General features: G+C 40.4%; 1 protein-coding gene across 1 annotated transcript in view; it reads right to left on the reverse strand.

Annotated features, from left to right (window-relative positions):
• Positions 1 to 2,298: 2,298 nt before the first annotated feature.
• brf1b (BRF1 general transcription factor IIIB subunit b) overlaps positions 2,299 to 20,600 on the reverse strand; it is a 75,942-nt gene continuing 57,640 nt past the window's right edge. Inside the window, exons 17-19 of the mRNA XM_088925904.1 lie at positions 9,339 to 9,390; positions 4,870 to 5,026; positions 2,299 to 4,116 (exon numbers count right to left, since the gene is read on the reverse strand). Of these exons, the coding sequence (XP_088782030.1) occupies positions 4,079 to 4,116; positions 4,870 to 5,026; positions 9,339 to 9,390 (247 nt within the window). The 3' untranslated portion in view covers positions 2,299 to 4,078. The remainder of the gene's footprint in view (positions 4,117 to 4,869; positions 5,027 to 9,338; positions 9,391 to 20,600) is intronic.

Below are 20,600 nucleotides of genomic sequence, written 5' to 3' on the forward strand. Positions count from 1 at the left end.
AGGTAATGGGGATCCCCTCCACCACCACCAATGTGCAGCCCAACCTGGATGATGCAACGGCAGCCATAGTGCACCAGAACACTCACCACACACCAGCTCTCAGTGGGGAGGAGAGCAGAGTAATGAAGCCAATTCAGAGATCGGGATTATTAGAAGGCCATGATTGGTAAGGGCCAATGGGAAATTAGGCCAGGAAGCCGGGGTTACACCCCTACTCTTTTCGAGAAACGCCCTGGGATTTTTAATGACCACAGAGAGTCAGGACCTCGGTTTTACGTCTCATCCGAAAGACGGCGCCTGTTTACGGTATAGTGTCCCCGTCACTATACTGGGGCATTAGGACCCACATGGACCGCAGGGTGAGCGCCCCCTGCTGGCCCCACTAACACCTCTTGGTGTTAGTGGGGCCTCTACACAGTAGTTGCTCTACACTCAGCACTGAGAGGTGCATTTCTACACAGCGATTCTGAGAACGTCCTAACGGGAAGGACAGCAACATTACTGTGGAAGCACCACTGCAGGACACCACTGTTACTCGCTGACACTGTAGGTTCCTCTTCTGCATCTCCAGCTAAAAGAACACAAATGTGCCCCACTTATGCAGAAAGCACACTTGACACGTTTTTCAGCGAATTGGAATCACAAAAAAAAACCCTCTCCAATGATCTTTTTGAAAGTTTTTTTTCCCTTGTATTTTAAAGTAAATTGCATTTGCTTTATCACCATCTTGAGCAAAATGACTCCTGTACATGTAGGTGTATAATGCAAAAACACGGCTTTGAGTGTTCTGTTGCATAAAAGCAAAATAATCTGATGATGAGACAACCATTCTAAGTGTCACTATTATAAAGAAATAACTACTCTGACATCCCCTCCATCGGCAATGAAAGACGTGGCAAATCAGTGAAATTTAAATGCTTTAAACATTCCATTTCCCAGATGTCAGCGATGCTTGAATAACTATTGTAATACTGCATGAAGAATAATACATAATTTATTCTCCCAGATTTATAATGATTCTCTGTGCGGCTGTAAATTAGATTCCCTATTTATATTCTTCTCTGCTGCCTCACTCTGTGAAACCAACATGATCTGTGGAACAGACATAATTATATGTCATTTTCCATCAAAGATTTAGCATCCAAATATTTCTCTAGTCAGATATTAAGATGTTAAACTTGTCTGACAGTTGGACCACCGATGTTAGAGCAAATACGATTTTCAAAGAAAATGTTTTACTCGCCTACATGCAGCTCTGGGTTAGAGAAATAGCTGAAAGACTTAACTTCCAGTTTTACAATGGGCCTAAATCTGAACCTACAGACCATTGGTTATGAAATAAAGGGTTTAACAGTTTCATATAAAATGACATTGCTGAATTGAACACGTGTATTGAGAAGTGAAAGAGAAAACAATCACCGCAGTGGATATAGGGTGAGCAGGAAAGTCTGGTGCACAGGAACAAAAGGCAGCTTTTCAGTTCACCTGGCCTGTTGAGCAGCCAGTGGTTAATCAATTTCAGAGTCTTATTCAGCAGTTTCTTTGAAGGATGACTGAGAAACAGCTTCAAACACAAAGCTGGGCAGCTTGTTCCCCACGCCCATGGCTCTCTGCATACAACAGTGTCTCCTAGTTTCAGTCTGGGAAGAAACCCATCTCTGACCTCAGGTCCTCCGTCAGTGGTTGGAATTTATCTAGTCCTCTGGGTTGTTCCCTTCCACAGACCATGAGATTTTTACATGCCAGCTGTAAATCAGACAACCTCCTCTTGTCTATTGTTGGAGACTAAAGGGGGGCAGTTCTGCACAAGATCTCAGACTGTTTCTCCACTAGTGAAGTCCTAAGTTCAGCCGACCAAGTTAGATCCTAATTGCATGAACATGGGTCTCTATAGCAGCTGTCTGGGTCTTGCTTCTGGGTCCTCTGATCGGCAGCTTGAAAGGGGTACCACCATCAGCAAGCTGGGGAGACTTGTTGCGCTTCACTATTTTATTCTGTTGCTGAAAGTTTAGAACCTATAAAAACTATTACTATTAATTATGTGCAACCTTCCAAAGCATGCCAGGTTCAATGAAAATGAACCCCAATGAAGGTACTACTGGTAAATTGACTACAATCCTGATGGAATCCCAATGGAAGTTGTATTTTTTCATTAAATAATGAAAATAGGAGTCATAGCTAGCTTTACGATTGAGTTAAACTAAACTGTCAGTGCCACACAGTGAAAAATGACATGTTCCCTGTAGGAAAACAAGCAACAGCAGGAACAGATTTTCATTTCAAAAACATATTTCTTGGTTTTTTTTTGTTTAACTGGCAAATATTTAATTTCAACTACAACTGACATGAAAGCATGATTCATAGATTTACACTTACTATTTGCCCACAATTACATATTCAATATATACATAAGTATTTCTGTACAATCTGTACACCCCAACAACTTTACAGCATTCTCGGTCCTGCTGCTTGTGAGTTTTTCCGTTACAAAAATAATTACACAGTAAAATAGATTTCTCAGTTACATCATTACTCTTATAATAATTATGCAGTTTCTTAGACACCAAAAATTAATACACTGCAGTGAGGAAAAGCTCACTATTTAAGTTGAACCAAATCTTGAACTATTGATTGAAATCAACTAGAATATAAAGTCCAAAACTGAAGCTGTTTTTCTTATTCAAAAATAACTTTTGAATTCAATGTGGGAGGACACCCGTTTTAAAATTAAAAGAATGTAAGGCTGTGATATAGTCTGGTTACACAGCTTCACTTACTGTAATGCAGTCTATATTCAAATGTGTGTTTAGTACATTCTCAAGATTCTTACTCTAACAGCAGTGAGAATGTAGTGAGCAAAATGTACTTGTCATTCAAACTGAGGTTCTTCATGCTCAGAAACCTTAACTGGAGGACGGATATTCCATTTATATATCCACTAGAATTATTCATCAGTATTCAACTAAATATTTCAACAGCTGCATGAAACCTTAGGTAATAAGGTATTTGGGGTATTTGTAGGGTTATAGTTTAGCCTTTTAGTGGTTCTAAGTAACTTAAATAATTTTAGCTGAATAACTGGTATTATGAAGATGCACAAGTGAAATTGGGATTATGTTCTCACTGCAGTGACATGTGCAAGACAACTGAGAGGCAGGGCATGGGCTCTGATCCCACAGGGAATCCAGTATCTGCATCCATCCAGACAGGCTTCTAGCAGTATCTCTATGGAGGACAAGGGTGCACATAGCACCACACAGCCTGTTATACTGCTGTTTTTACCAGAAAAAGTCACACTGGACTGATGCCAGTCAATCTACAAAATTCATAGCACAAGGTGGGCGATACAGTGTCATTTTTCTGCCCTGTCTATAACACAACACCACAGGGAAGCCCTTTGCTGTTTTTATCCGGGCTGCACATGATCGTCTTCCGAGGACTGAAACACACCCGTTCATATCATTTCAATAACATTTCTTCACAGGAGGTTCAATTTCTTTTTGTGTCCTTTTCATGTTAAATATACATTATTCAAAACAGCAAAATGCAGAATGTTGAAGTTTCATATAGTGAGAGGTTGTTAATCACTCCTGCGTATTCGACTCCTGAATCCCTTCTCCTCGCTAATTAAACATGGCTGGGTTACTTACTAATTTATTTATTCTGCCGTTATCTTGATTAACACTGTCAGCACACAGTCTTTAAGATTCATGAGGAATTAATACTGCTCCTGCTTTGATCATGGAGCCATGCCTTCCCATCCCATTTCCTTAAAAAAAAACAGTCCCTAAGGATTCAACTTCTGCTGCACTGGTTGTTATGAGATATGAAGTTTAATTCAAGTTATTCTAGACTATTTATTTCAAGTATGAGATCCTGACATTGGCGAGTGTAGCTGTACTCTCCTTTTCAGTCTCTTGAGATCCGGCCTCCAAATTCCCTTTAACATTCGCAGTCTGTGGAGTTCAGATTAAGGGTTCCTTTGGTTTCCTGGTGCTCATTCCTTTGAGCTCAAGATCTACTGAGCTTTCCAAGCAGCAGAAGAGTATTACACATCCACAGAGAAGACAAAACGTCACTAATATCCATCTTCATCATCCACTTCATAGCCGTAATCTGCAAAAGAAAAAGTGTAGGACTGACAGTTTCTCTAAACTCAGGTCCATAAGCTCATATGCAAGGCATCACCGGGACCCTGAATTACAATTCAGGATTGTCTCTTTGCCTGGCGATCTGTAACATGCTGTGTTATGACCTAGTGTTTTTTTAAACGATCACCAAAACAGCCATTTACGATTTCAAGAAGCCCTTCTCCATGCAAAGTTCAGTTTTTTCATTCTTTTACTTTAATAACCTGAAGTCTCCACTGTGTTTAAGATTAAGGTGTAAAATGCATCCCAAGAAGATCTAAGGGTACTAGTTTTGCAAACATTCTCTCTGCAAGGAAGAGGAATCTCTTTCTGCTGAGAAGCTGAAGACATCCTGGCTCTCCAGGACTAGAACTACAGACCTTGCTAATGAGGTTCGTTTATTTTAATTTTTTGTTTCTCATTTTCTAAAAAAAATTAAATCTACACAATTTTGCATAACAAAAAAAACATTCATCTGCATAAGTCTTCAGAGTCTCTTGCCATGTATAGTTGCCTTAAATTTGGTTCATTCTGTGCAGTTACACCCAACCCCGGTCCTGGAGAGCTGGTCTGTCTACTGGTTTTCAGTCTAGTTGGGCTCATCACGACCTCAATCAGCTAGTTATCGGCTTAACGGGACCAGTTTAACACCTTCTACCAGCTAGGTACACCCGAGAAGCCTGCAGACGCACGAGACCGAGGCGGGACAGGAGAGCTTTTCTGTGCCAGAGTGACTCACCATTGGCCCCCATGAGCTCCAGGGCACTGACACAGGGCTCTTCCTCCTCCTCCTCCTCTTCCTCCACATCCTCCTCCGTGTACTGGACAGGGCCGCTCTCCACCACCACCGGTCGTGAGGGGTCAGAGGGCGCAGGGGGGTTGCTGCTATGCGCAGTCTGGTGCAAGAGCAGCAGAAACCATGTACATGTAACTTGTAGCGCTTATGTAACTGCTTGTAACTTGTAACTGCTCCAGGGGCGCTGTACAATGGCAGACCCTGCGCTCTGACCCCAGGCTCTCTCCCCGTCTGTGTGTCTGTGTGTCTCATGGAGAGCAAGCTGGGGTATGCGAAAAGACAATTCCTAATCCAAGAAATTGTAAAGGGTTAATAAAGTGATGTTATTATTATTGTTATTATTATTATTATTATTATACTCCTTCAGCCTCCGAGGGTCCCCCTTGGCAGCACAGAGAGGCAGAAGAGCCAACAACGCACAACTGGTCTAGCAAAAGACTTGCAAAAGACTTAATGCAGATGGTAGAGAACTGAAGAGCTGAGACTGGGGAATCTGGGAGGTGGTCCGCTACAACCCTAGTGCTGTAATTAATAATCCATAAAAAATATACCTGGCTGATTATCCATCTAACTTCAGTATATACAAACACTGGCACTAGATGCTGGTATTTTTGTCATTGCCAAAAAAAAAAATCACTGTTTTAAGTAACCACATGTAGTGGGGAAACAAAAGAAGAGGAACTTTGCCAAAGTAATAAAACAAAATTCACGAAGCCTTTAAGCAGGATTATCCAAAAACTGTTCAATAATCCGATTCTCAGCGCACGCAGCTTGAGCCGGGTGCAATTTAATATAGCTTTCGCTGAATGCAGGAGTTCATCAGCACTGGAAAGTGCCAAAAACTCTCTACACCCAGCTGGGCTGCACATTTTTACATTTCTTGAAGTGAAATGATGTAATGAAAAGAAAGTAGACTTAATTAATTATCATGTAAAGAAAACTCTTAAACGTAATTATAGCATGACCTCCCTGTAATTATCAGGGCATTTTTCAGGCTGTCACAGTCGGCCAAATGAACTCAGTGTTCATAATGAGGGATCAGGAAGTGTCTACCAAGATTTTCTTACAATCAATGTACATTTTATTACAGTTTGGGATTAGAAGTGTATTCAAAGTCATTTACCACAAACAAGGAAATAATTTCCCAGCTTTTATATCTGAAAAGGGAAATGATTGTTAGGAAATTTTAATTAACTGATTAAAATACATTTTATGAAGTGTGCATTACTGGTAATGCAAATTGGGCAATTACATTGAGTGCAGCAATTTGAATCCAGCTTGAACTCCAGGTGAGTTTGACAAAAAACCACTGAAATTCAGCTATCAGACATCCTGATTCGTCTCTACCAGAACAAAAAAAGTAAAGGTTACATATTGTGCAGTTTTTGTTTTCTTTTAAATACTACCAAGCAACAAAGAAGCAGCTGTTTCTTTTTTTTTTGTTTCGTTTCTTGGGAGCATAAAGGCAAACTTATGTAACATGGAGCTGCTTTTCATTCAGCTCCAGCCAATCGGAGGTGAGAAGGTGTTGCCTAGCAACTGACTGATTGACCCCCCAGCTCATGGCAGTGTTTTCTTCCTGTTTGATCTGCTGAGAAGTCCCATTCATAACTGCCAGCTCCCCAGTGCAAATACACAGCAGAGGAGAGAAAAGACATTTTCCGCCCCCAACTGAATTAAAGAAAAGGCACTAAATCACTTTTAACCTACATGTTGACAGTAATATAATTATGCTATTCACTTTGCAATTTAAGGTTAAAACAAAGTATAGGTAATATACTTTCACATAGTTAGGGTACGTTAATTATTTTTGTACATTTTACAGTTTCTTAATTAGAAAACTGCATTATTTTTAATATAAACTGCTTTCCCCGAATAGCTTGCCTTCATATTTATACTTCGTATAAGTGTTTACGTTGATTTATTTACATTTAGATTTATTATAGAAGTTAAGACCAATATTGCTAGTCTGGTTCATATTTCAAATTTAGTACAAATTTCAATGCAGGCTCACCAGAATGGCATTTATTACTATTAACTACACGTTCACCACTTCACCTCCATCCTCACACCTCACTCCCCACCCTCTCGGATCTCCACTAACCCTCCCTCCTTCTCCTCTTTCATCTCCTTGCTCTTGGGTCATAAACCTACCGAGTGTTTTCGGGACACTCCACCCAACCACCTTCCAGTCCACTTCCACCAAGGCCTCTTTCTCACAGAATGTTTTCTCTCTTCCTTTACAGAATCCTGCATTACACCTCTCTTTTAAAATAAGCCGACCCACAATCTTTCTTCCCCTGAGAATTCTATTCCACCCCTTCTCTCTAAAACCCTGAAATCACACCTGATAGCCCTGCACTCACTGTTTCACCCCCACCAGTCTTCATTTTGCTCAACACACTCCTCTGGACGTGCTCTTTTCTCAGTTACCTATGCCCTTGTCATTCGTTTGTGCTTCTTCCCTCTCATTAGTCTTCATCCACCTCTCTTGTGCCTTTGACACTGTGGAGCGCACACGTTTGTGATCCTTCTTGTCAGCACTCACTGACCTGGCTCTCCTCCGGCCTCACTGATCACACTCAACGGGACTCCTGGCAAGAATGCCTCACTCTCCCCTGGTGTCCCTCAAGGCTCTGTGTTTGGGTCCCTGCTATTCTCTCTTCACAGCAGCTCTCTAGGTCCCCTGACCTGCTTCCATAACATTTCATACCCCATTTGATACAGATGATGCTCAAGTATTCTTATCTTTTTCTTCTTCAGATGCACTCCCACCAATGCAACTGATCCTCTCTAAGTCTGACCTCATTTACTACCCTTCCTCACCTTCCTGTTCTGTCAACCAAGATAATCATCTTGACTCCACCAGCCCCTCCCCCTCTCCCAAATCTTCCCTCGGTCTCCTACTTCCAGCACATTTGTAACCAGGCCCACTCCTTCCATTTCTTACCGAGCAACATCCACAGGTTCCACCTTCTTCACTTATTCATCTACACAGCTTCTAGTTCAGGCCCTGGTGCTCCCTACCTGGACTACTCTACCTCCTACAACTAATTCAGAATTCTGCTGCTTGCCTAGACTCTTATCTCCCTTGGTTCACTCATGCCATGCTGTTACTTCACTCCCTCCATTAGCTCTCTGCAGCTGCACTCATCTATTTCAACACGCTCTTACCTACTGCTGTTGTAACCACTCAGACTGTTCCAGTCTCAAGTCCCTGATCTCTCCCTACACCTCCTCCCGCCTGCTCCTACTCCTCCTCTGTGTTCTTCCTCTCCGTTCTCCCACCTCCAGGGTCTGCTCAGCCTTGTCACGGGATCGGCAGAGATGGAAAGAACGACCCGCCGAAATCAGAACTGCTCATTCCCCGACCGCCTTTCAGCAATCCCCTCAATACTTTTCAGAGGACTCTGGTGATGCGCTGACATGAGCTTTTACCACCAAACGATACTGCCAACTCTGCTCAACGGCATTCCTTATTTACCGCTCAACTGGGTTTCACTCTGCTTTGAACAGATACTGTACGTTTTTAAATGGATGACCATTTTTGTTAGGAATAACGGGAATAACTGGACTCACCAATGTTTTGTGTTTTTTTTCACATCCCAGTTTTCAGCTACAATTCCCACAGCTGCACACAGGGGAAACTGAGTGAGTATAGACACTCTATAGATAATCTTGATCTATAAAGCCCATCTTTCAGCCAGTTGTCTTTTCACATATCACAGGCTACACAACCCCGTACTGGAGGATCATAGCCAACTGGAGGAAGTCTGTGCCTCACTGACAGTCACTGTGCCTTAGTGACAGGACCCAGACTCGAACTAATCATAGAGGTCAACCTGCACCTGGGTAAGTGTCTTTACTGGCATTGCACTTCCAACAACACGCCTGCCTGACATGGTTATTTTTGTCATTTGTATTCTTTATTTTTTTCTTCTCCTGTATTTGAATTAATCTTTTTTTTGCATTTACTTGGAAGTATTGTTGTACAGACTGTAACTCATCCAGGATAATGGCATTTGCTAACCAGAGTAGTATTCCAAGGCTTAGATGAGTCAGGACTAAAACACACTGAGGCAGGCAGTAAGCATGTAGGATAAGGTTTGGAAGATAGCACTGTCTGTACGGTTACTAATCACGTGGCTCACTGTGCACAGTGTAAGTCATTATCTTATTTGTAAGATCTATAGGTCACTGTACAGTCATTGTACAGTAAACACCTTCTGTATAGTAATCTCCAGTTCCTCTCATTAAACGCCTCTTGTCATAACAGCTACATTATTGCAGGTCCGGAGCAGGGAGATGTCTAACCTTGATGCCAGTCGAGGAATGAAGGTGTCAAACTGTTATCACAATTAAGACTGCAGTTTAGAAGGACTGTGGTTCACAATAGGCTACAAGGGACCTACCTGTTCAGCTGCACGTTTCTTGCACGGCTGAGCTGAAATCAATGGCTGTAACCTGGAAGATGAGAAAAAAAACAATTATAGAGTAAGAACAATAGAAAACTGCAAGTGTTACACTTGATGCATTTAAATCGGTGATTTACACTTGAAAGGCTTGGGACTAGGTTAAAATTTTCTTTCTTCAACACTGAAAACCTATTCATTCTCATGAAATGACTTCTGAGGCTAAATTGCCCTCCAGCATTGATAAACCACTTGCTGACAAAATTAATCTTTATAGAAATCTGCTTTTAAGAATTCTGCTTTTTCATACTCCAGTCTATTTTAAGAGTCAATTAATTTTCATGGAAAAAAAACTGTCAAGAAAATGGCCTAGATGCATTTTTGTCCTTGTCATGTCCTAAGTCAGTCTCTGCAGTAAGCATGTAGGATATCATTTTGCTCAGGGTTCTTTGAAGTCCAGTTGAGGGGTGTGTTTTCTGTTAAGTCAGTCCAACAATGCCTTTTCTGTAAAATGATAATGCCCACAGGCTCAGTGGGTGCTTTGGAAAGAAAGAAAACAATAATACAAAAGGGTAATATCACTAAAGATGCATTAAATACACCTGAAACAGAGAAAGTGTTGACACTGGATATTCAGCAGAACCATTGAAGTTATGCTTTTTTTGCTTTGTTGTGGCGTATTTGAAAATAAATACTGTTTTAATAAGCCCAGAGACAGACAGATATTCCACAGTGACCAAAACCAGTCCTGTGAATCTTGTATTGCCATGGAAAACAGTTTTAGAGATCCTTCTGCATCAGGTTTCTCTATCATAAACTAAACAGCTGTCAAAAGAACTCCTACCCACTGTCCTGCCTGACCAGGGAGACAGCATATCACCAGCAGCTCAGACACAAGCATGAGTTTCTTACTCAGGCAGTTCTACAGGACACAACCACATCGTGTTTTACCAGCTTCTCTCGTTTTTAACTTGTTTCCAAAGTAAAAAAAGGCAGAGGCGGAAGGGGACGTTCCTCACGGACCTATGATGTAGTAAACTGTTAGGATAGCTGCCCCTGCATGCAAAGATGACCTGTATGTGAATTTACAATTCTGGCGCCTTCTGTCACAGATGAATCTACCAGACTACTAGGATTATCAGATTCAGACTTACGCCTTCACCTCAACCTCTTCCCTCCAGAGGAACACATCCTTGACCCCGGTGAGCTTTGATAATGGGACAATGGGCACAATTCAGATCGGATACGATAAGCCTTTTGCTTCCTTCCCATTTTCGATTTGAACAATGTTGGTCTTCTGGCTACAAAACCAAGTTGCAACCAACTATCGGAACATATCGTACATACCCCATTGCTTACTCAAGTATTGAAGCCTGTAGTGCTGTGAAGGAATTGTTTGCTACAGCAATAAAAAAATCAACAGTAATCTACACACCAACATAGAGTTCTGAGTAATTAAGGTTAATTACTGTTTTTTTCTAATCTACAGACTAAACTGTTAGAAGGACAATGTTGTTATTTTTGTTATAGTAAGAGACAATAAAAACGTAACAAATTGAGTATTATAACCATTATTGTTGTATTTTAATGCCTTTAGTATATATACCATTTCACCGGTGAAGTAAATACCATGGGAAGCGCTGTTTTCAGCATTGTTGCCTCACAGTGCTGGGACCCTGGGTTCAATTCCTGGGGTGCTACCTGCATGGAGTTTACAGGCTCTCCCCATGTGAATCTGGGTTTCCTCTGGGTGCTCCGGTTTCCACTTAATTAGCTTTTGGGACAATTGGCCCTGGCGTGAGTGTGTCTGTGTGTGCCCCGAGAGGGAGTGGTGTCCCTTCCAGGGTGTTCCCTGCCTTGCACCTGCTGCCTGCCAGGCTAGGCTCCAGCTCCCCCGTGACCCTGAACTGGAAGAAGCAGTCAGAAAATGGGTGGAGTACATACCACGTGGCTTGTCTATGCAAAATCCCACAGATTAGATAAGAGTGATTCATTTAAAACTAAATATAATCCCTGCAAAGAAGTGCTGAAATAGTTTAAGATATTCAGGATCAGAGTAAAGATTTATGTTTTTGGCATCAGATCAATATCCCATCCACCCATTTTCAACAGCTGCTAGTCCAGTACTGTGGACATTAGAGCCGGAGCCTAATCTGGAAGACAGGGTACAAGGCAGGGATCACCCTTGAAGGGACACTAGTCCATTGCAGGCAGATTAATCTCTCTCTTGGGACACCTCTCATGTCTACAAGGCATAAATATGTTGCATTGTCAGGCTACTTAGTTCAGATGTGACAAAATGTGGCTTCACAGTGATGATGGGGTTGTTGGGAGTACAATGTAAAAAAAAAACAACAAAACAAAACAGAAGGCTGACATTCTTTAAATCAGCATTTATCTCTAGACTCCCTGATATAATTTCCCTTGAGTCTTACTGTAAGTACTTCAGACACTTGATATGAGAAAGTGCGCATAATTAATCTGCTTAGGTGGAGGGATGTGTTCAGCACACAGGCTTCTCCTTGCCTTTTGTCAAACCTCATTAAAAAATGTATCCAGTACTTACCATCTGGCAAGTCATGCTCACAGGGTGCTTTGTCATTAAAATACAGAAATGACTGGAGCAAAGCAGTCATGAATAATTCTATCCGTTTTCACTCTCTCCTTAGGAAAAAAAAAAAGGAATAAACACTTCTCTCAGAGAAACCGTATGTGTTTTCTGAGAACTTATCAAAGCGAATATCCCAGCAAATACCAGTCTTTAGCTTTATATCTTACAGTATATCACCAAAGTTGTACATTTACATTTCTGCAGAAAACAGAATTTTATCGTTTACCCTAATTGGGAATTCCAATGCACGACATAAATTTTCAGTAGTCTATAAAAAATAAACATCTATTCCAAATTACACATACAGTACTGTAACATGATACAATTTAGTAAGCTCCCAAATCTTCCACTACTTCTTAGGTGTTCTTCCAAATGCAGCAGTAATTAATACTACTGGGCTTTTGATTTACAAAAAAACACGAACAAACACGTACAGTATCCTCTTACACACAATGTACATACCTGTTGCGTGCATGCTACTTCACTTTCTAGTAATTCTACTACCACCACACAATCACACATAGTGTCAAATATTATAAACCTATACTTAAATAAACTCCCGAATAACAATGAAGCTTTCATTCTGCCTTCTAACGGCGCTACGGTATCAGAAGACTAGTTCTCTGTGCAGCACTGCTTTTCTCTCCATTAACTTCCTTCTTGGCAGCAGAGCTCAAAGCACCACTTCAATCATGCCCTGCGAGGTACCTCCCTCTTCACACAGTAATACTCTCTGCGACTGCACAAAACTTGGCAGCATTACACTCTCCTTTGAAGCCAAAAGGATTGACTGCTAGAATTCCCCCTGCTATTATCCCCGTCTATTTAACAAAACGAAATGCTGAAACAATTGATTTTTTTTCCCTTTGGTCAAGTAGCAGATTTTGGTGAAATATTTCCACAACAAAACAAGAGCATATACAGCAAGAACTTAATCTACAAAACACAAACCACAGGCTGTTACATTTATTAAGCCATTGAGGAGGGCGACAGTCTCCAAAAAACCCAACTGTTAATCATGGAAAGTGTATTGAAGTGAAGCCAGATGGAGCATTGGAAAACAATTACTAAAAAGTCACTTACTCAGTGTCAACAACTAGAGAGATACCTAGCTTACTGGACAGCTCGGATAACACCTTCTTATATCGGCAATGTCAGGAACAGAAAACTCTAATGGAGATCAATAACGCACCACTTCTACTGCCAAGGCAGCACAGGACTTACTGCAGCTCCTCTTTACTCTCAGCATCGTCTGCCATAGCGCTAAACCAGACAGGGATATCAGCAGAACATGGGTTCCACTTTTGGTAGGGACAGGATTTGTATATTTATATTACAGAATATACTGCTGTTTTAGAGAAATCCTTAGACTACAAATTTCTTGAGTCCATGTCAAGCAGAAATGTTGAATCAAGAAATCATGGAACAATTCTCCATCGGGGATCAGACTGACACTGCACTGTCATTTTCCAACTTTGAATAACTGCAGAAAAGGCTCCGATTTTCCCGTCCAAAAAAAAGTTAAATGTCTGAGACTGCTAGTTCAAGAAGAAACTGTCACTGCAACAGAAACTCAATCATGAGTTTTAAACAAGATACTGACCATGGACAGTGAGCATTACTGTAAAAATATTTTATTGGGTACAATTTCATCTAGACTTGTTATATTCATACAAAACAAAATCAAGCTTTTTCTTAGTATAAGCAATATGTAAAACATGACACTAGCTACAATATTCTCGTGTAGCTGTCCTCCTTAAACTGTACACATGCCTGTAAACTTCCAATATTTTCTAATGTGAGTATTAATGAGCAAGAAATGACAGAATGTTTAGCATGTGAAGTCTCAATCGAGCATATTACAGCACCTGGGTGGGAGTAAATGAGAAACATTACAGGCAAGCTGCCTTGTTAACTAAATGAAGGTAGATTCAGCAGCATTCGTGCAGATTTGTACTGTTCCGGCAATTCCACTGCGCAGACAAAAGAAGAGGGATTATTTGAAACTGTGGCCGCCTGCCAGTTTGTGGCAGGGATGATTTGATCAGACTGCGGGACCCGATTGGGTCTTAACCCCAGTACCTGCTCCTGCCACTGGCTACACTCACTGGCACGCACCTGCAGGCTGCCGGGGGCGAACGGCCAGAGCACATCTACTGCAGCCGTCAAGGCAAAACAAAGATCGAGTTCGCGTCTGACAAAACGCGTTGGCGTTACTGACAAAAGCCAACCCACCGCTCCCCTGGTCACAGAAACGGGAGGGTGTACGGAGTCGGGGGGGGAACTGGAGGGGACCTGACAGAAGCAGACACTTTGGGGGAATCCTAAATCCTACTTCCAGGGCGGCTCGGGAGTTTTGTTTCAATAAAGTACTTTTTCCAACAGGTTTCGAATTCCTCTGAAAGTTAATGCTCTAGCATTTGAATGTCTGGCTTTAAAATAACACATAAGTAGGAAACACATCTATTTATTTTGTAATATACAATTAATATACAGGTAATTTTAGACCATACTTACATTTTTTTTCTCTCAATACTGCCTTCCTTTTCTATAGACTTTAGACTGGACTTTATCATTAAAGCTATCCAACTAAATCTGTCACAAAGTCCCTATTTTACCTGATTTCTGCCTTATCGGTGCATCTAAGAAAACACCCTGAAAAGCATTGCATTAAGGGATCTACGAGTATGCAATTAGTCGACTGAAGAGGTTTTGCTTTTTCAAGAAGGGAAGAATGACCCTGAAAACTGAAAGTATTCAGAAAGGCTAAGTTACTACTTTATGAATAACCAACAGGAAGCCTACCGATTCATTCAAGGTTAATTCAGTTGACTAGCAGTGCAAGTAGTTCTAAGAGTCACAAAACGGAGACAAAAAAAATCTTCACTTCATGAAGTGCATGAAGTTATTTTTTTTATTATAAATGGTCATTAATTGGCAACATTAAAACCACACCAGTGTAACATATAAGGCAGAGGAACATATAAAAATAGAGGAACTGAAAATACAGCAAAAAGTTCATATGTTTTCATATTACCACAAAAGGGTCATCCAGGACAACACTGTTCTTCTCATTCATTACCCATGCTTACTCAAGCAATCCATATGTCACTGCATTAATAATGCATACCAACTTGACTGGACACTGAAATAAAGCTTACTTAAAAAAGGCTTTATCACTCCCACCCAAAAGAAAAAAAAAGTTAGAATGATGTTGCTTCATTCTCCCTTCTTAATACTGCAGCAATGCCAGGAAAAAAAATTAAAGTAATAAGAAACCGCTCTCAGTATTAGATACAACTGCCAATCATATATGATCTCATAAGCCAATCTCCTGAAGCAGAAAATTTCCCTTAATAAGTTTAAAGAGCGCTTGTATACATACACGTGTGTAAGAAAGCAAGCATGCATTTTTGTATGTATTTATGGATTTATTTTATTAGCAGGAGTTGGAAATGATACTGGCAGTAATTTCACACTACAGTGGATGACATGGGGCACTGAGACCACCAATTTTATGGCTCATCTAGGCACAGGGAAAGAAACCTCAAGAAGTCTTAATTTCCTAACGAGCGTCCTGTCTGTCCCTCACCGCACACGTCCTACAGCCAGATGGTCAATGGAACAGCTAATGGAAATAGCTCATGCTGAAATAAATCTGCCACTTCCAATCAATCACAAGTACTGTCATCAATGACGTCGGAATCTTTGACTATCTGATCACCTCCTTCTTCTTCCTATAACTGCTCAAACAGAAACGCATAAATTAAAAAACTGTAGATTACTCAACCATTATCAGAATCATGTGGTAAAGACCTTAAGGAAAATTAAAGTTGTAGGAATTTCCTGCAGACTTTTTCTACTATTACCATTTTTACAAATTAAAGGGCTTTTTCAGTGTTGTAATTATAATTGGATGTAGTGAAATCGTTCGGATAAACAATTAAAAGCAGCAGTTCCTAACCCTGCTCCAGAGAGACCTTTCTGTCTGCTGGTTTTTGTTTCAGTTGACCTTTTAAATTAGTGGTGCTAATTGATGCCTTTAATCGATCTGCTTAGTTGTTTAGCTCTTTCTGCTCTTGGTCTTCGGTTTCAGGAACATGCTACTTCAAGTGTCTTGTTCCTAACAACTTCAGCTTATGTTGCCTTCAGCAGTCTCTGCTCAACTTGCTTTTAAGAATTTGCTCCCTAAATTCTAACTCAACAGCTTTTAATAGGCAATTACGTTTTGGTAAACAGACAAATCAAACTCCCACAATGAGTTTTTTTTCCCCTTCAACAGAAGTCAAACCCCTGCATCCAGAAATTTCAGAAGCTCAGAAATTGGACCGTGTACAAATAAACCTTTTATGAGCCAGAAGCAATTTTAAAAATAAAAGACATTAACCCATGGTAAGTAAGACTTCATAGCACTGGAGTGACTAGTAAATGAATATGGAGTCTTAACATCCCTCTGGGGTTCTGAAAATATGACCTGCTTCACTATACTTTGCTAATTGTAAATGCCTTAGAATAAATTTAAAGAACAACATGGATCCGGACCCTCATGAGAAAACAGGTGATTCTAAGTACGATACTTGTAATTAAAAATAGAATTCAAATACTTTAAGGCCTGTCTACATAACCAAAATACATTATCAAATCATACTTATGCATTTTATCTTTAGTGGATCTATCCATATCTTTTACTTTTAATCTAATCAAGACTTCAAAACATTCTGGGACGCTTTCCCCAATATATAGTGGGTCATGATGTCACAATTTGTGCAGTTGGGTTTTTGGAATCTGTGCTTCATAACTGTGTGTTAAGAGCGTGCTGTATATAAAGAATACACTTTCCCTGGCATTTATTCACATGTATTTAGTGGATCAGTTTGCTGGGCAGTTAATTCTTATGTTCTCACTACTGAATCATTTCAGTGGCTCTTTCATTTCGTTCTGCTGCTGCCTTCTGCTGCCACTCCTGGAAACAAAGCTAGAGAATGTGATCTTTATAAGCTCTACGAGGAGCTGTAATGAGAACTGGAAGCTCTCAGAAACCCAGTAATTTCAAACAGTCTTTGCTTGCATAATAACAACCTGGAACTCGGTGCTGATGAAAATGTCTTGCATTTCTATGCAAATCGTTCGACAGAGACAGGGATTAAAAGAACATTAGATCCTCCTAACTACTTACAAATGGATTAATTAAAGACTGGTTATAACCCCTTTTTCCTGAACAAGAATATTTAGAGGCTGGTAACAGTTATGCGATAATACACTAGGAATTCACTCTCAAATTTAGAAACCTACATCAAAAGAGGAACCGTGTGAAACAGCACAATGCCATGCAGTATTCAACTAATTGGGGGTGAAAAAGCACCTGTTTTTACAACGCTGCTCATTTCTCAAAGACTTGTCCCACAATATGAAGCAAAAGATGTAAAATCTCCGAATTCATCTAACTACAAACATTCCTTGATAATATTTACCAATTTAAATCAAGTCCTCAGTCAATTTACTGCTCCACAGAGCCGTACCGATTGCCCCGTGCAGCTCCAGGTGCCTATACAGTCAGTGTCTCGATGGAGACAGAGCTGCCCACGGGATGGATCCGGCCCAGGGTGTGGGGGTGCACTGTTCCCATCAGCAGGCAGACAGACTGGCCACGCTGCAGCGATAAATCACTGGGGAAAACAAAGGACCTTCAGGGACGCAGAGATCTCCCTCTTTCGCTGCTGCTCTCCTCAGGCAGCAGACAGAAGGACTGCTCTCCAAGCAGCAGCCTTATCAGCCAGACTCCCCTGAGCTAAAGTTTCCAACCGCATGCATCAACCATGCTACACTTTATGCCCTCCTTGTTTTCTCGCTCGGAGAAGCACAAAGCCACAGTTAGAGGTTCTGAATCAGCAGGTGCGCAGAGTTTTAAAGACCAGCTGGAAGAGAAACTGCTGTACGTGGAACAACAATGCAATTATCACTGTAGGCAAGATTACAAGATTTTAAGAAAAAATATAGTGTGCTGTAAAAAAAGCACAATCAACACATGAAACAGACATTACCCACTAGCAGTTTAGCAGTACTAGAAAGCAGGGTGAACTTCAATAATGCACATTTGTTTGGCAGCTTTGACGGCTGGGTTTTCTGTTGGATTATCTAGCTAATAACCCGAAACTGCCTAGCACAGAGGTGGACAAATAAGCAGTCAAAAGGATATTTTCAAATTAGGAGGCTAACCCCATTTGAAACCACCCCAAAACACACTGATCCGAGGTGACAGTGACAAAAAGACAAACCTACCCCACCATACCATTTAGCAAAACATCTCAAGGGCAGGCTGTGCTCAGGGAATCAGCAGAATACCTCAGCCCATCTGAAGAACTGTTGCTTCAGACACCTTTGGTAAACTTTTTAAAGGCAGTACGGATCTGTTACATTGCAGGCCTTGATATATGACAGCTGAGGGTACCATTCAAAACAAATCACTCTGCTGCAGTCATGCCACCTGTATGCATGGAGACAATGCACCACAGCATTATTCACAACAGCCAACAGCACACTTCACTGCCTGGCCTTTAAAAAATAACAATGCACTACACCCTACATCAAAGAAAGATCTGTCTTCAGATAATCCCGACTAAACTAAAACATAAATGTGGATAAGCACACAACAGTAAAGGAAACTAAGATACACAGGGGAGAAATGCCAAATCTGTCTTTATGCCAAAATCTACTTTAATTTACACTTCAAATAAGTAAAGGTAAATATTTTTGCTTAGGAAACATCTATATTACTTTTTCAAAAGGGATGGAGAATGCAAATTGCTCAAGGGGAATGAGCAGAAGAAAACTGAGGGCAATTATCTTTGCTATTTCTGGACAAGCGCTTTTACATGTTGACTAAAAAGAAAGAACACAAGACCTCTGTTTAACAGCTTATTGGAAAGGCAGGAGGGCCCCTCACTACATACTACAGCACTGTTATCCTGCAAGAGATTCTGTTAGCTGTGAGAGGCCCAGCCCTTCATGATAAACCACAGTAATCATATAAAGCTCTAGCATGGCAGTTGATACACATTGGATACAATGGATCTACTGTCAGGTTATCGTTTCACGACTTGCCTGGGCTCTCTCCTCCTGGCATTGCCCTCGTTTATAAAACAATACACTACCTTTCTGCCGCTGCCTAAGAAAAAAAATCCATCCAGGTTGAAGCAAGAGAACTATGCACATAATACGGGAATGACACTCATACTGTATGCAGAATCATGGCAATTGCTTCATTCAGATACTAACATGGGTAAGAGGTTATAAAAGTTAAATAAGGACAATCTCTGTTGCTCAGAGTAGTAGAACATACTTAAAAACCAAGCATTGTTAAAATTACATGAATAAAGGTTTCAACGTTTCAATATGACAAAGCCTTTATCAGAAACTAAAGAACAAAAATGCAAGATTTCACTTTTTAACATCAAGGTAAAAACTTTAAAAAGCACTGGGTCCAGCTCTCATTCAGTAAAAGTAAGACCCACATGTACTGTTATAAATGATTCAATACCCTTGGTTGTGCATCAATGATTCATTGTTATAAATGTGTTCTGAAAAGAACTAAAAGGATAAAAACGATGCAAAAAGCATTGCTTCACCCTCCAAAAACAACCAGGTTACATTAAAAAGATTCATGCGTTTTAAACAGATGCACTCGTGCTAGTTATATCAAAACTTTCTTAACGCAAGCAATCTTACAGTCTGCACATTTTTAAACCATTTCATGAATTTCATTTTCAGGCAATAAAACCGAGATTTTCTCTAAAAAGCAACGATTTTCACACCATGACTGGCAAAAATTAAATTTGCAAGGAGAGTAAAATATTTTAAAGTGCAGAAATGAAACTAAGTATATTCATCTGATTTGTTACAGAGAGACACTAATTTTTTAATCCTAATACACTAAGCAGCTACTTTAAATCAGCTCTACAAGGTCTACATATAGACGTTGTTGCCTATAATGTTCTGATCTGAATTGTGTCTTACAAGGGAACACCAAATTAAAACCAGATGGATTCCAGTCAAATCAAATTCCTACAAAGTTGCTCCTTTGGTCTGAGAGTTAAATTACTTGCTTTCATTACATTCATTAAATGCAAGACTTTTCTTAAGACAAGATGCTCTGTTATTTATGCCTTTTTTGTTTCCTTTCCGTTCACATTTTCCCATTTACAGGTGGGTTCCAATACCATAAAGCCATTAACTTTTATTAAGAAAATATATAAATATACTTAGACTGTATATACCCAGTAAATCAATACTCAGCTTTTCTTACACTGCCATTATCTATAAACTAGTAATAGCAAAATCAGATGAGGAGCTTAGCTCATACAATCCATTTAGCTGTCAGGTCCTCTATGCCTTTTCAAACACAAGTATGATGAGCACTGTGACTGACGTGTTACAGCACTGACCTGTCATTCATAAATATTTTCACAAACTTGTCATTGCACTACGGGTAAAGAGTTCTCATACTGCTTAAGCTGAGGGCTGGTAGGCTTTATTACAATTGTCCCATAATGCATGGCAGCAACGCTGGCTCTGCATGTTAACCGATTGTGTGACGTTGAAGGCTAAGAGTTTTCCCACAGTCACTTTCGTCCTCATAACCTCAGAGTCGGAAC

This window comes from Atractosteus spatula, chromosome 9, assembly GCF_055471065.1.
Source record: "Atractosteus spatula isolate fAtrSpa1 chromosome 9, fAtrSpa1.hap1, whole genome shotgun sequence".
NCBI classification, from domain to species: Eukaryota; Metazoa; Chordata; class Actinopteri; order Semionotiformes; family Lepisosteidae; genus Atractosteus; species Atractosteus spatula.